This window comes from Cololabis saira, chromosome 24, assembly GCF_033807715.1.
Source record: "Cololabis saira isolate AMF1-May2022 chromosome 24, fColSai1.1, whole genome shotgun sequence".
NCBI classification, from domain to species: domain Eukaryota; kingdom Metazoa; phylum Chordata; class Actinopteri; order Beloniformes; family Belonidae; genus Cololabis; species Cololabis saira.
This window is the reverse complement of record NC_084610.1, coordinates 1,809,773-1,823,015: the sequence shown is the minus strand read 5'-3', so window position 1 is coordinate 1,823,015 and position 13,243 is coordinate 1,809,773. Positions and strand designations below refer to the sequence as shown.

At 44.6% G+C, this 13,243-nt stretch overlaps 1 protein-coding gene across 2 annotated transcripts in view; it reads right to left on the bottom strand.

The window, feature by feature from the left end:
* Positions 1–13,243, bottom strand: part of zeb2b (zinc finger E-box binding homeobox 2b) — a 93,205-nt gene that overhangs the window by 17,701 nt on the left and 62,261 nt on the right. For both annotated transcript variants that reach the window (XM_061716118.1, XM_061716119.1), the window contains exon 3: positions 4,554–4,805. In XM_061716118.1, coding sequence (XP_061572102.1) covers positions 4,554–4,805 — 252 coding nt within the window. The remainder of the gene's footprint in view (positions 1–4,553; positions 4,806–13,243) is intronic.

Genomic DNA, 13,243 nt, shown 5'->3' with positions numbered 1-13,243 from the left:
ACTGCATGCTTTTGGCCTGACGCAAAAAAGGGGGAGGAAGGGAAGGGGGATGACCGGTGGGATTAACTGGCCCTTCACTCTCCCTCCTATTTACCTTGGAAAACTTTTGTTATCTGTGGTCTGGAGGGAGGGAGGGACGGCTGCTTCCAGTAGGAGGTGGACTAACACCGCTAACAACGCGTACACCTCGCTCTGTATGCACATCCATTACTCAGGTAGAAGTATAGATACTACAGTTTAAAAATACTGAAGTATCAACTCAAGTTTTTTACTTAAGTAAAAGTATAAAAGTACTGGTTTCAAAACTACTTAAAGTATAAAAGTAAAAGTAATGTAAGGGGGAAAAAAGCCATTGAAAATGAATGCATCTTAGTATAATGTAAATATATTAAAGAAGCATATATGTGTACTATTGAGCATTAACATGTGTTTCAGAGAGCAGGAGATATGATGACTAGTTGTCTATAAGTATTGTAATGGTGCAAAAAGTCAAACTTCATGTTCATGTTATCATTTATCCTAACCTTTATTGGAATGTACATCCAAGTTTAGTTGCAGGAATCTGAGGGAACGGATGTAAGAACAAAACTGGACAAGAACATCTGAAACAACCACAACCAAATTCACTCTATCCGGATGGAGCAATTTAACTGGATAGTTTTTATTTAAAGGCCCAAATGAAATAGAGTAACGAGGCTGTTTTTAAAATGTAAGGAGTAAAAAGTACAGATAATTGCGTGAAAATGTAAGGAGTAAAAGTAAAAAGTCGTCTGAAAAATAATTACTCCAGTGAAGTATAGATAACCAAAATTTCTACTTAAGTAAGGTAACGAAGTATTTGTACTTTGTTACTTGACACCTCTGCTGGCACGCATGCATGCATGCATGCACGGACCTGGGCAGCTTTCAAATGGGACAAAGTGCCTTTGTGGCTCCCCGGGTCCCCGCTCGCTCCGCGGTTCTGAAGTGGGCGAGGCCGGGCTCTGTTTACGTGCAGGTTTCTGCAGAAAAACGATGCGGCTCCGTCCCCCGTCGTCGCTCATGGGAAGCGTTTCAGAGGTGAGCGTCCAGCGCGCGGCGGGGAAGCGTGTTTTCCCAGCAGTAAATCACAGAGGACCTGAGGCGGTAAGGTACACACCTCCTTGAAGACTGATGTTGAGGTCGGAGTCCAGACTGCCTCGGCCCGACTGTAATTCCACCTATTTTCATAGCGGCTCTGATGCTGTTTATTGTGAAAACATTCCTATTTTTACGGCCGGCCACCGCAGACTCAGACGCTTTAAAGTTCCGCCTTTGTGCTTTTTACCCTCATTTATCCCACATTTATATTGTTTGAGCAACAGTTTCAGAAGATTGGATTAAAAGGTCGTGGAAAGCGGGTCCAGATATTTTTAGACGGGAGCTGTCAATAGGAGATATTCTGTTTTCACAACCGTTTTCCTCTCAATCCGGCTCCTGGCAGCGCCGGCTAACGGATGCAGGAGGTGGCTCGACTGCAACTGCAAAAAAGTTGCAAGATCCTCCGCAGGAGTCAGGAATCCTCCGTAGATAAATCAGAGACGGACAAAGGCAGGTGATTTATTCAAAAGTGTCCGTCAGAGATAGTGATGTCACACTTTCCTAGCACATCGCGTCCAGCTCCTCGTCAAGGACGGAGGCCAGATTGTGCCCTGGAATCAGGAGGAGCCCGGAGATAAACCTCCTCTTTTGTGCAGGAAATACACTCAGATCTTTTCCTTTTTTCCGATTTCGCTTTCAATATGATTAGTTTTGTATCCAAAGTAGAAGTTTGCAGATTTAATTCAAGAGGTTTCACAAAAATATGCAATTTCGCATTTCGACACCTCAATTTTCACATGGCTTAAAAGCATTTAGACAAAGTGACATACAGCAGTAATTGCAGTCAACGACTGAGGGAAGTCTGAAGTTTCCTCTCCGGGGACGCTTTTTCCAGACTTTCACTGTCGCTGCCTGCTTGTGGGTCTTTTTGCCCCCAGTTTCGTCTGCAGTTACTGAAAAAAGCTTGCCCGACTGAGTCCAAACTTTACCCTTAAAATGTCTCGCGCTGCTTCCTCGCTGCGTTCAGGGTCGTTCAGTGCTGCCGCGTTTATCTAAGTACACCCCAGAATCCGTGTGATCTGCTTTGGGTCTTGAGAAGAGGCCGAGCTGAGGACGTCCCTCTCTGCTGTGCTTCAGCTGCACCTCACGCTCTTTTTTTTAAAATGATTTTTAAGCCTAATAATGACCTCTTTCACTCGTATTGAGATCTCCTTGGACTTCATATCCACTCAACACCTGATGTCTGCTCTGGAACTTGCATATCTCTTGAAGTAACGAGGGAATAGACGTCGCCCGAGCCCGTTATGTCCAATCGGCTGAGGTGGGGGGTAAAGGTAAAGGTCGTGCACATGTGGACACAGCTTTACGTCTCAGTCGTCCAGAGTTCACCTCCGGGCTTCGTCTACAATCTTTCCCCTCCGTTCCAAGACCTGTGCAACAACTCCCGATAGTGGGAGTGACGACCGAATCGTGTAGGAAGAAGGGAGGGTGCGAACTTATCTCAGGCCCGAGTTATGTGCTGAGGTATCACTGCAGACACGAAGGCACCGCCGAGGAAAAGGAAAAAAAGAGAAGGAGAGAGAGAGAAAACAGGCTGGGAACACGGCACCCGCAAGATTGGGAAAGAGACTCCCAAACGCTTTAATGAACTTGACTTGCTCTCCGAAATATGTCAGACGCTTTATCACACAAGAAGCGTATTATCTGGAAATTGCAACATAGTTGAATTACAGACATTATGGCACCGCAGGTCTTTATCAAATAAACAATTACCGTATGCAATGACAGCTTGTTTATCCTTTATCTTGATTTATTTACCAAACTGTCTCCTCTTTCTTCCACCCCTTAAAGGATCCGATATGAAGTGTTGTTTAGGAGAAGTGAATGTTGATCCCGGCTCCCTAATAAATGTGCAATTTTCCCCCGTATTAAAATTTAAGACTGCTGAACGTTCCCCCCGTTTTTCGGCGCCGTGCACAGCCAGTTCATTAACAGAAATGAATAGCAAAGCCCGGCTCATTTAAATGGGCTGTCTTACATGACTTCTCGCCGTACTCTGTTCCTGTCACATGCTTCCAAGAATCATTGACTCTTATTATACATGTAAATGGCTATCATAAAAATAAAAATTTCATTTAAGATTGTTAATGACTTTTTGCAGCAGTCTGGCTTCCTTTAATGATTATACCCTGCCCCCTAATTAAAAGTATTTATCTTTCAAGCATCCATGACTGGCGGCTCTGCAATGGGGGGGTTGCTCAGACGAGAAGAGAAGAGAGAGGAGAAAAAAAAAGATAAGCAGTAGTCAAGTTTGAGACTAAATCACCTGCCTGAGTTGCATCTGAGGCTCAGATTCTTGCTTTTAAATGTAAATACATCCCTCTCGGAGTGGGACTTTTCTCTAAGCGTGAACCAAATGGTCGCCGCCGATCGTGGAGAAAGCTGCAGTCTACTCGGGGCTCCACCGCCAGACCAGGCTCCGGCAGTGTTTGCAAAATGCTCCCTGGTATTTGCTCGGAGCGTGCACCGACAGCAGATGGGTGGGGTTTACGGCGTAAGACGGTGCCACGAGTGGCAGCATGCGCACACAAAGTGTCTGAGAGCGAGCTTAGCGGTGGCCGTCGTGATTGGCGGCTCACCTGAATCCCACAAACGAGGAAAAACAGACACAGCCACGTGTAAAAGTTGGTACACCTCGTATAATCCTACCCTGTTTTTTTGTCTTTATCTGTCGAAAATATAAATCAATTGTAGATGAACTTTTAGAAACTCCTAATTGCCTAGAAATTAAAAACTTTTGCAGATTTATGTGCAGCAGCAACTGCTTCTCTAAGACCATTGCTGACGTCTTTCCCTTTTGACATTGTGTTAAAACACACCTGAATGCTGCATGGCTCTGCAAAGCTGCTTTATATCCATTAATCCTGTGAGGGGTACTTAGTATTGCCCTCATGAATAAAGGCACGATGAAAAACTACCATGTTGTTATTCGTCAGATGTTTGTTCACTTGAACTTCTTTGATCAGCTGATTCTTTTCCTTTTAAAGAAGATTTTTTCAAATTTTTATTTTTTAAATTTATAGATAATGGATGGATGGATTTTTGCAAATTTTTTCGCCTGCTCTCAGTAGCCAATGGACAATAACTTGTGCAATAACATAAGATGTGCAATATCATATGTGCAATATCTGCCAGTCTACCTCACAACACTCTACCTGCTTTTTTCGCACTGTTTCTTTTCTTTCAATCTACTGTATATACTGCTCATATTTATGTAATTATACATATTTTATATATATTTTTTACTTTTTAGTCTCTTTTTACCCCTCCCCTGCATGTGTGTGCTAAGTGTACTGCTGCCAACAAAATACGTTTCCCCTCTGAGGGAGAAAATAAAGGATTATCTTATCTGATCTTATCTTATCTTCACCTTATTTCTGAACAAATGTGTCTGTTTTTAGACGACCAGGTCGTATCTGATCAGAGGAACTCACCGGTGCCGTCCACGGAGGCGCTGAGCATGTCGTTGTCGGGCCAGATGTGCTCCACGCCGCTGTCCCGCATCTCGTCGTCCTCCTCCTCCTTGCTGAGCGGGCCGCGGCTCTCGGCGCGCGGCGAGGCCTCGGGGTTGGTGAGGCTGGCCGGGCTGCCCGAGCCGTTGATCAGCGGGTCCTCCTCGGACACCGGCAGCTTGTCCTCCTCCTCGGTCTCCGAGCCCGTCTCCACCACATTCTCGTAGTTGAGGGCTGCAGAAAAGACAAGGAGGGAAGAGAAGCAGGCCGTGAAACTTCAGTGTGACTAAACGCTGGATCCAGGGAGGAATCAGACGTCGCTACATGGCGTAGCTCCTCGTTTTCTTTCTTTTTTTTTTTTTTCTTTGGGCGAGTTACACCCCAATTACAGCATCTGTGACTGGAATTTGTGACTGCACCACAGTGGTGGGCGGGCAGCTGTCGAGGAGATGCGGGCCAAAATAGCCACTAATTTTCAGTGCCGCTCACATGCCTCAGATGCCAACGGGCTGCACCTTTCAGGACGGCTCTGCTCCGGAGGGTTGAGATGCTCCACATAGCACGTGCAACATCGCTAACGCTGTTGCCATGCACACAAAAACACATCACCTATAATACTTTAGATTGTTGACTGCATTTAGCCCAGGGATGCCTCCGCATTTGCATCGGCGGTGTTAGCATGAAGGTAAATATTGGAGGGAAACGGATAGGCCTGTGTTGAAAAAATCGATTTCCCAATTCTAAATCGATTCTCATATTAATTCCTAAAGATCGATTCATATGTCTTAAGATCGATTTTTATTTTTTATTTTTTGTGTTTTTTTCTTCTTTTTTCTTTCTTTTATTTATTTAAGTATGTATTTTTTTCATCATTACATTACAACTTTTGGTTATTTTTTTGTTTATCCCCAAAAAAGGAATGTTTTGTTGGACACGAGAATACCTGGTGCCATGTTTTTGCCTTTAAATATGTTTAAAGGTATGAAAACATTAAAGTGTTAGGTTGTAATTGCATAAATTGTCTATATTTCATTACTTTATAAACTGTCTTGGGGTTACATTTGCAAAAAATGCTAAAAACCAAATGCTCAAAAATTAAAAACCAAAAAAGACCGAAAATGCAACAAATAAAAACGGAATATGGGAAAAAATAAAACTGATTTCCTCCGTCTCTGTTTCTTCCCTGGATCTGTTTGGTAATTCTGACCCACGATGTTTCCTAAAGCAGTTCTATCAGCATTCTGGGAGCTGATTGGTCCTTACAGCATCATTAGCTGCAATACTTGCTGTTTAATCTCAATATAATACTAGTAGTAATATGTTGCAGAACTACAGTCATGTAATTCATGCAACAGCTCAAAAAACAGTTTTAATAACACTAACCCAAATCAATATCGGAATCAAATCTTGATAATCGATTCTGAATCTTAAGAATCGGAATCGAATCGATTCTTGACATTTGAATGGATCCCCAGCCCTCGAAACGGAGCCGTTAGCCTGCCGAGTGAGCACATTCACCGGCATCAGCTTCCACAACACCCAGGTCCCAGACATATGCCTGCCTGGCTTAAAATAGCCGGCCTGTAAATAAGGGCTGTGAACTCAATCAAAGGTGGCTCTCGTGCAAATTAGTCACCGCCATCAGCTGGTTCTCTGTGAATATGCGCCGCCGCGTAAATCACCGGCGATACGGACGTCAGAGGACTTATTGGAGCGGTGCAGACGGAGCGCCGGGCGAGCCAGCCAGGAGCGCGGCATCACATGGGGACACACCTCGCTGGCAGGAATGCTCGTGCAGGAATCTGCAGCGGTGGTGGGAGCCAATCGTTTGGGAAGGGGGGGGGGGTTGTCTTTTGTTTTTGCTTTAGCTCAATTAATTTCTGCGTTTCCATGCATCAATAACCCTTTTAAAACCCGAATATTGACAATAACCAGAAAAAACCTGAATATGAGCCCTGGGTTACTCCTTTTAAAACCTGAATATTGGCAATAACCCGAATTTGCACGGCCATGTAAACACCAATAACCCCTTTGAATAACCGGAATTTGCTCATATTGGGGTTTTTAAAAACCTCAATATGAGCCCTGGGTTACTCCTTTTAAAACCTGAATATTGGGTCATGGAAACACCAAACAGAATATCCCCATCAAACGGAACAGGAATCTGTTTTCTGCACATGCTCTGTTCACAAGGAATCCTGGTCTTTTGAGTCCAGGAAGTTCTTATAAACACGGAGAAACCAAGACCAGGAGGAGACTAATCACTTCATAAATGTAATGAAGGATATGAACATTTCTGCATTTGTAGACGGTAGAAAGTACCGGGATAGAAGATTTACAAGAAAGTGAGAGAAAAGTTGTGCGAAGCAGCATTTGTTTTCAATTTGGATACAGGAAGAAGAAGCAGAAATGACGGGAATTGCGTCATCACGTTCTCCGTGCGTCGCTGGTTTGATCCAGATATCCCAAATGATTAATAACCATGTAAACAGAATATTCCCAATGTTTCAGTAACCAGATTATTAGCAAAAACCCAAATTTTGACTGCATGGAAACGCAGTCATTGTTTCAGGAAGATGATTAAGAAGTGAAAAGATGGGCGTTAAAGCCGTTGCAAGTGCTCCAGTCCCCCGACTCCGTAGTGACCCCGGCCTCTTAAACCCTCCCCGACTCGAGGGTGCCGAGCAGACCAAGTCCGTGTGCGACATTTCTGAAAAACGCCACACAAATCAAAAGATAAGCCTCCCCACACCTCCTCCTGACACGTCTCTGTTCCACTGACTGGCCCGTACTCGCCTTCAGCGAACAACTGCACAACAGGTGCAAATTAAAATGAAAACAGGGCTTTGAGTCGTGGGAGGGGGGGCGGCGGGGGGGGCGGGGGGGCTGGAGGTGGCGGGGGAGGCCGGGGCGGGAGTGGGGGAGAGGGTGGGAGAGCGGTGACCTGCCTCGAATACCAATCGGCGGAGGAAACAAAACCTTTTCAAGAGGTGTGATCACAAGGGTTTAGGCAAGTTCAGACTCAGTAATGCTCTTTATGGACGACAGAAAAGGCAAGCGGGGCTGCAGACCCGGGGGAGAGGGTTCCTGGGTGGTCCTGGGGGGGCCAGCACCGGTCCACCTTGCTGGGGAAGGAGGAGAGGTCTGAACCTCGGTGGCCGAGTCGCTCTCCACTAGGAATGGGTGATATTTTACCGTTCACGATAAACCGCCAAAATAATTCCCCACGGTAAGAATTTGTATCTCACGGTAAAAGTGATAAATTCCTGTTGATGACGTTTTTGTGTAAAACTGATTTATGGATCTGTGTTAAATCCACGCAACGTATGTGAAGGAAGGAAGGAAGGAAGGAAGGAAGGAAGGAAGGAAGGAAGGAAGGAAGGAAGGAAGGAAGGAAGGAAGGAAGGAAGGAAGGAAGGAAGGGAGGAAGGAAGGAAGGTAGGAAGGAAGGAAGGAAGGAAGGAAGGAAGGAAGGAAGGAAGGAAGGAAGTAAAGAAGGAAGGAAGGAAGGAAGGAAGGAAGGAAGGAAGGAAGGAAGGAAGGAAGGAAGGAAGGGAGAAAAGAAGGAAGGAAGGAAGGAAGGAAGGAAGGAAGGAAGGAAGGAAGAAAAGAAGGAAGGAAGGAAGGAAGGAAGGGAGGAAGGAAGTAAAGAAGGAAGGAAGGAAGGAAGGAAGGAAGGAAGGAAGGAAGGAAGGAAGGAAGGAAGGAAGGAAAGAAGGAAGGAAGGAAGGAAGGAAGGAAGGAAGGAAGGAAGGAAGGAAGGAAGGAAGGAAGGAAGGAAGGAACGAAGGAAGGAAGGAAGGAAGGAAGGAAGGAAGGAAGGAAGGAAGGAAGGAAGGAAGGAAGGAAGGAAGGAAGGAAAGGAACGAAGGAAGGAAGGAAGGAAGGAAGGAAGGAGCCTGAAAGAAAGAAAGAAAGAAAGAAAGAAAGAAAGAAAGAAAGAAAGAAAGAAAGAAAGAAAGAAAGAAAGAAAGAAAGAAAGAAGGATAAATTCCCGTTGATGACATTTCTGTATTGGTATTTTTTCATGGTTATCAGGATAAACTCCAGAAATGATGGTGATAATGTTTTAGTCCACACCACCCATCCCTACTCTCCACTTGGTTCACTTAGTGAATTCACCTCCCCGTCCCATCACTCCTGAGGGGGTTTGAACTTTTCTCACCACCATCAGCTCCGTGTCCCCCCCCCCGCCCCCCAACGCCCCCCACCAGCCTCCACTAGAGGAGGGGGACCGGTAGAACAAAAGGCCAAGAGGCTTGGGAAGCTATCAACCCATCCCTGTGAACCTGATCCCTGGATGCAGATTGAATGACGGCGGAGCAAGGGGCCGGCTGAATGAAATTATCTAAGGCTGGACAGGTTTTAAAGGGCCCATTCTTCCCCCATAAAGGCAGCCAGGGCGCTTCTTTTTGTTTCGCAACACATCCACCGCGGCACAAGCACACCGTTCTGACTTCCCACATAGGGAATGAGGGAACGCCGCCTGACGCAGACGCACTCTCACAACCAGAGGTGTAACAAAGTACAAATACTACGTTACCTTACTTAAGTACACATTTTGGTTATCTATACTTCACTGGAGTAATTATTTTTCAGACTTTTTACTTTTACTCCTTACATTTTCACGCAATTATCTGTACTTTTTACTCCTTACATTTTAAAAACAGCCTCGTTACTCTATTTCATTTCGGCCTTTGAAATTCCCCACGAAGGAATTTGTATCTCGCGGTAAAAACGATAAATTCCCGTTGATGACGTTTTTGTGTAAAACTGATTTATGGTTCTGTGTTAAATCTATGGAAGGAAGGAAGGAAGGAAGGAAGGAAGGAAGGAAGGAAGGAAGGAAGGAAGGAAGGAAGGAAGGAAGGAAGGAAGGAAGGAAGGAAGGAAGGAAGGAAGGAAGGAAGGACGGAAGGAAGGAAGGAAGGAAGGAAGGAAGGAAGGAAGGAAGGAAAGAAGGAAGGAAGGAAGGAAGGACGGAAGGAAGGAAGGAAGGAAGGAAAGAAGGAAGGAAGGAAGGAAGGAAGGAAAGAAGGAAGGAAGGAAGGAAGGAAGGAAGGAAAGAAGGAAGGAAGGAAGGAAGGAAGGAAGGAAGGAAGGAAAGAAGGAAGGAAGGAAGGAAGGAAGGAAGGAAGGAAGGAAGGACGGAAGGAAGGAAGGAAGGAAGGAAGGAAGGAAGGAAGGAAGGAAGGAAGGAAAGAAGGAAGGAAGGAAGGAAGGAAGGAAGGAAGGAAGGAAAGAAGGAAGGAAGGAAGGAAGGAAGGAAGGAAGGAAGGAAGGAAGGAAGGAAGGAAGGAAGGAAGGAAGGAAGGAAGGAAGAAATGAGCCTGAAAGAAAGAAAGAAAGAAAGAAAGAAAGAAAGAAAGAAAGAAAGAAAGAAAGAAAGAAAGAAAGAAAGAAAGAAAGAAAGAAAGAAAGAAAGAAAGAAAGAAAGAAAGAAAGAAAGAAAGAAAGAAAGAAAGAAAGAAAGAAAGAAAGAAAGAAATGAGCCTTTCAATGGCTTTTGTCCTTAATGGCTTTTTCCCCCTTACATTACTTTTACTTTTATACTTTAAGTAGTTTTGAAACCAGTACTTTTATACTTTTACTTGAGTAAAAAACTTGAGTTGATACTTCAACTTGTACAGGAGTATTTTTAAACTCTAGTATCTATACTTCTACCTGAGTAATCAATGTGAATACTGAAGACACCTCTGCACAACTAACTGTCTTTTCAGGACGGGACGGAGAATAAACGGCTGCAAAGTTTCAAAGTTTCAAAGTAAAGCCCGGCCCCGGTGCCGGGTTTAAGACACTTTTTTAAAAATAATTCTTGTAAAAATCTTGTCCTGAAGTTAGTGAATATATTGGAGCGCGGGGGCGTCGGAGCTGTCTGCGGCAGACGCAGCCTTCTCTCCGAGCGTCAGCTGTCAGGCGTATACCTCCAAGGAGGCAAGAAATGACAGCGGGGTGCTCGTCAAGTCAAATACGTAGCATTAACGTGGAGAAAGCCGGCATTGTTGAGGTGCCACCGCTGACAAGAGCCTCTCCCTCCCCGAGCACGAGGCATCTTCTGGTATTGTGTCATCCAACAAAGTAATTCTAACCTACTAATATTTCGCAGGCAGCCATTTCATCCCCCTAAACCTCACTCTTAATCAGCCTTTTGTGTTTGTGAGGGGAGAAGGGAGACAAAGAGGAGATAATGTTTACTCCTCAAATGCCTCCTCCATCCTGCTCGTACCTTGAGTGTCATCCTCCACAAAAGCAATTACCACGTTTTAGTCGACCGCTGCTACCTGTTTCGCTGTTCGCTGTCTTCTTCTTCTTTGCAGATAGCTAAATTGACACATGTAACGGCTGCGATTCTTGTCTAATATCGGGTTTTAACCGCCTGACGTAACCCTTTCATGGGCCCGGCTTTATTCTGTCACTCACCGGCGAGAACAGAGCAAAGACTATACGAAAAGACTAGATCGTATATTGATTAGGGCGGCCGGGAGCCTCAACTAAAGTCATCTATTTTTATAAAGATAAAGAAGAAGAAACAGAAAACAATGGCACAAGCAATACTTCAGATGTGACAGTCGTACTGCAAGTGGAATCAATCTGGTGACGGGAACCAACCCCAAATCTGCAGAGATTGGACAGTGGACCAACAGCAACCGTGATCAAAAGTGTTTTTAATGCCACAGTTATCATCCACTGCCTCAAAACCCAACCATTAGTCCTTTTTGGTGACAATAATCGCTGGACCGCAGGCGTTTGAAGACGTGCAGTCGTATTTATCTATTGACAAGGCTTGTTTGGCGACATAACTGAGATGTAAATGTTTGGCAACAGACTGCTAACGGAGGTAAAAGTTCAACTTCAACTTCTGCTGACGACGGCTCGTGTTCGGTTCAAAGTCGCCCTGAGGTTCATCAGGGGAATAAACTACCGGTTTCTGGCTCTAATGAAGACCAGCGATACCTGGAATGTTCCAAACCAAATCTTCAAATACCGTCTCGTTTCTGTCGTGCACCAGAGGTGTCTTCAGTATTCACATCCATTACTCAGGTAGAAGTATAGATACTAGAGTTTAAAATACTCCTGTAGAAGTTGAAGTATCAACTCAAGTTTTTTACTCAAGTAAAAGTATAAAAGTACTGGTTTCAAAACTACTTAAAGTATAAAAGTAAAAGTAATGTAAGGGGGAAAAAGCCATTAAGGACAAAAGCCATTGAAAATGAATGTATCTTAGTATAATGTAAATATATTAAAGAAGCATATATGTGTACTATTGAGCATTAACATGTGTTTCAGAGAGCAGCAGATATGATGACTAGTTGCCTATAAGTATTGTAATGGTGCAAAAAGTCAAACTTCATGTTCATGTTATCATTTATCCTAACCTTTATTGGAATGTACATCCAAGTTTAGTTGCAGGAATCTGAGGGAACGGATGTAAGAACAAAACTGGACAAGAACATCTGAAACAACCACAACCAAATTCACTCTATCCGGATGGAGCAATTTAACTGGATAGTTTTATTTAAAGGCCCAAATGAAATAGAGTAACGAGGCTGTTTTTAAAATGTAAGGAGTAAAAAGTACAGATAATTGTGTGAAAATGTAAGGAGTAAAAGTAAAAAGTCGTCTGGAAAATAATTACTCCAGTGAAGTATAGATAACCAAAATTTCTACTTAAGTAAGGTAACAAAGTATTTGTACTTCGTTACTTGACACCTCTGTCGTGCGGATGGTTTTTCTTCTCCTTAGAAGAGTTCAGCGCTGCAACAAATGCTCGGAGACAACCCGCGTTTGAGAGAAAAAGGGACGTTTTCTCCATACTTTACATAAAAATCCTTCCGTCTGAACTTGAAAACCCGAGTTCAGAGGTGCTACACCTGCAGGCTGCCGGGGAAAACAGCAGGTATAATCACATTTACTCAACAATCCCCAAGTATCCGTGCAGCACCCACAGGAGTCTGCAGGAAAAGGCCTTTCCTGCGTGAGCAGAGAGAGAACCAGAGCTGCTCGGGCTGCTCCGGTGGAGGTGATGGCTGCAGGGGGGGATGACTAACACCCACGTCGGCGCCTCCACGCTAACCCTGGCTGACTCTTGTAGTCAAGTGTCGAGGCTTTAGCTCCAGGTGACACGCTCGGCCTCCTACGCCGATAATGAGCCGGGACATTCTCCCTATTGGACGGTAACTGCTCGCGCTCGCTCCCTGTCTCATGAATGTGAGGCTGGCGGATCACCTGGATGGCTGCGAGGGAGCCGGGGGAGCCGGGGAAGCTGTTGGTGAGTGTTTGTGTGTTGGTGTGTGTCTGAGTGTGTGTTTGTGTGTGTCTGAGTGTGGGAGGGCATTAAGGTGGAAGCGAGGTCGCTGCCTCGTGGCTACGGACGCCGGTAGCCGATTCTCATCCTGACCTTTTGTCTGCCATTGTTCCCGTCTGCAGCAGTTTAAGCACTTCCCCGGGTAAGTCTGATAGAAACCTCAACACCAGTTCCCTCATTTACACCCAGTCCTAGTCCACCTTGATGTCCCATTTATCACTTATCCACTAATTCAACGTTTAAAAACCGAGAAAAGACTCGTTTTAAAAGCGACCACTTCCTATTTTCTTGAGGAAAAAGAGTTATTTTTTTGGGGGGGCTTATAAATATGAATCTAAATAAAGCATCTTAAGGAAATCATTTCTCT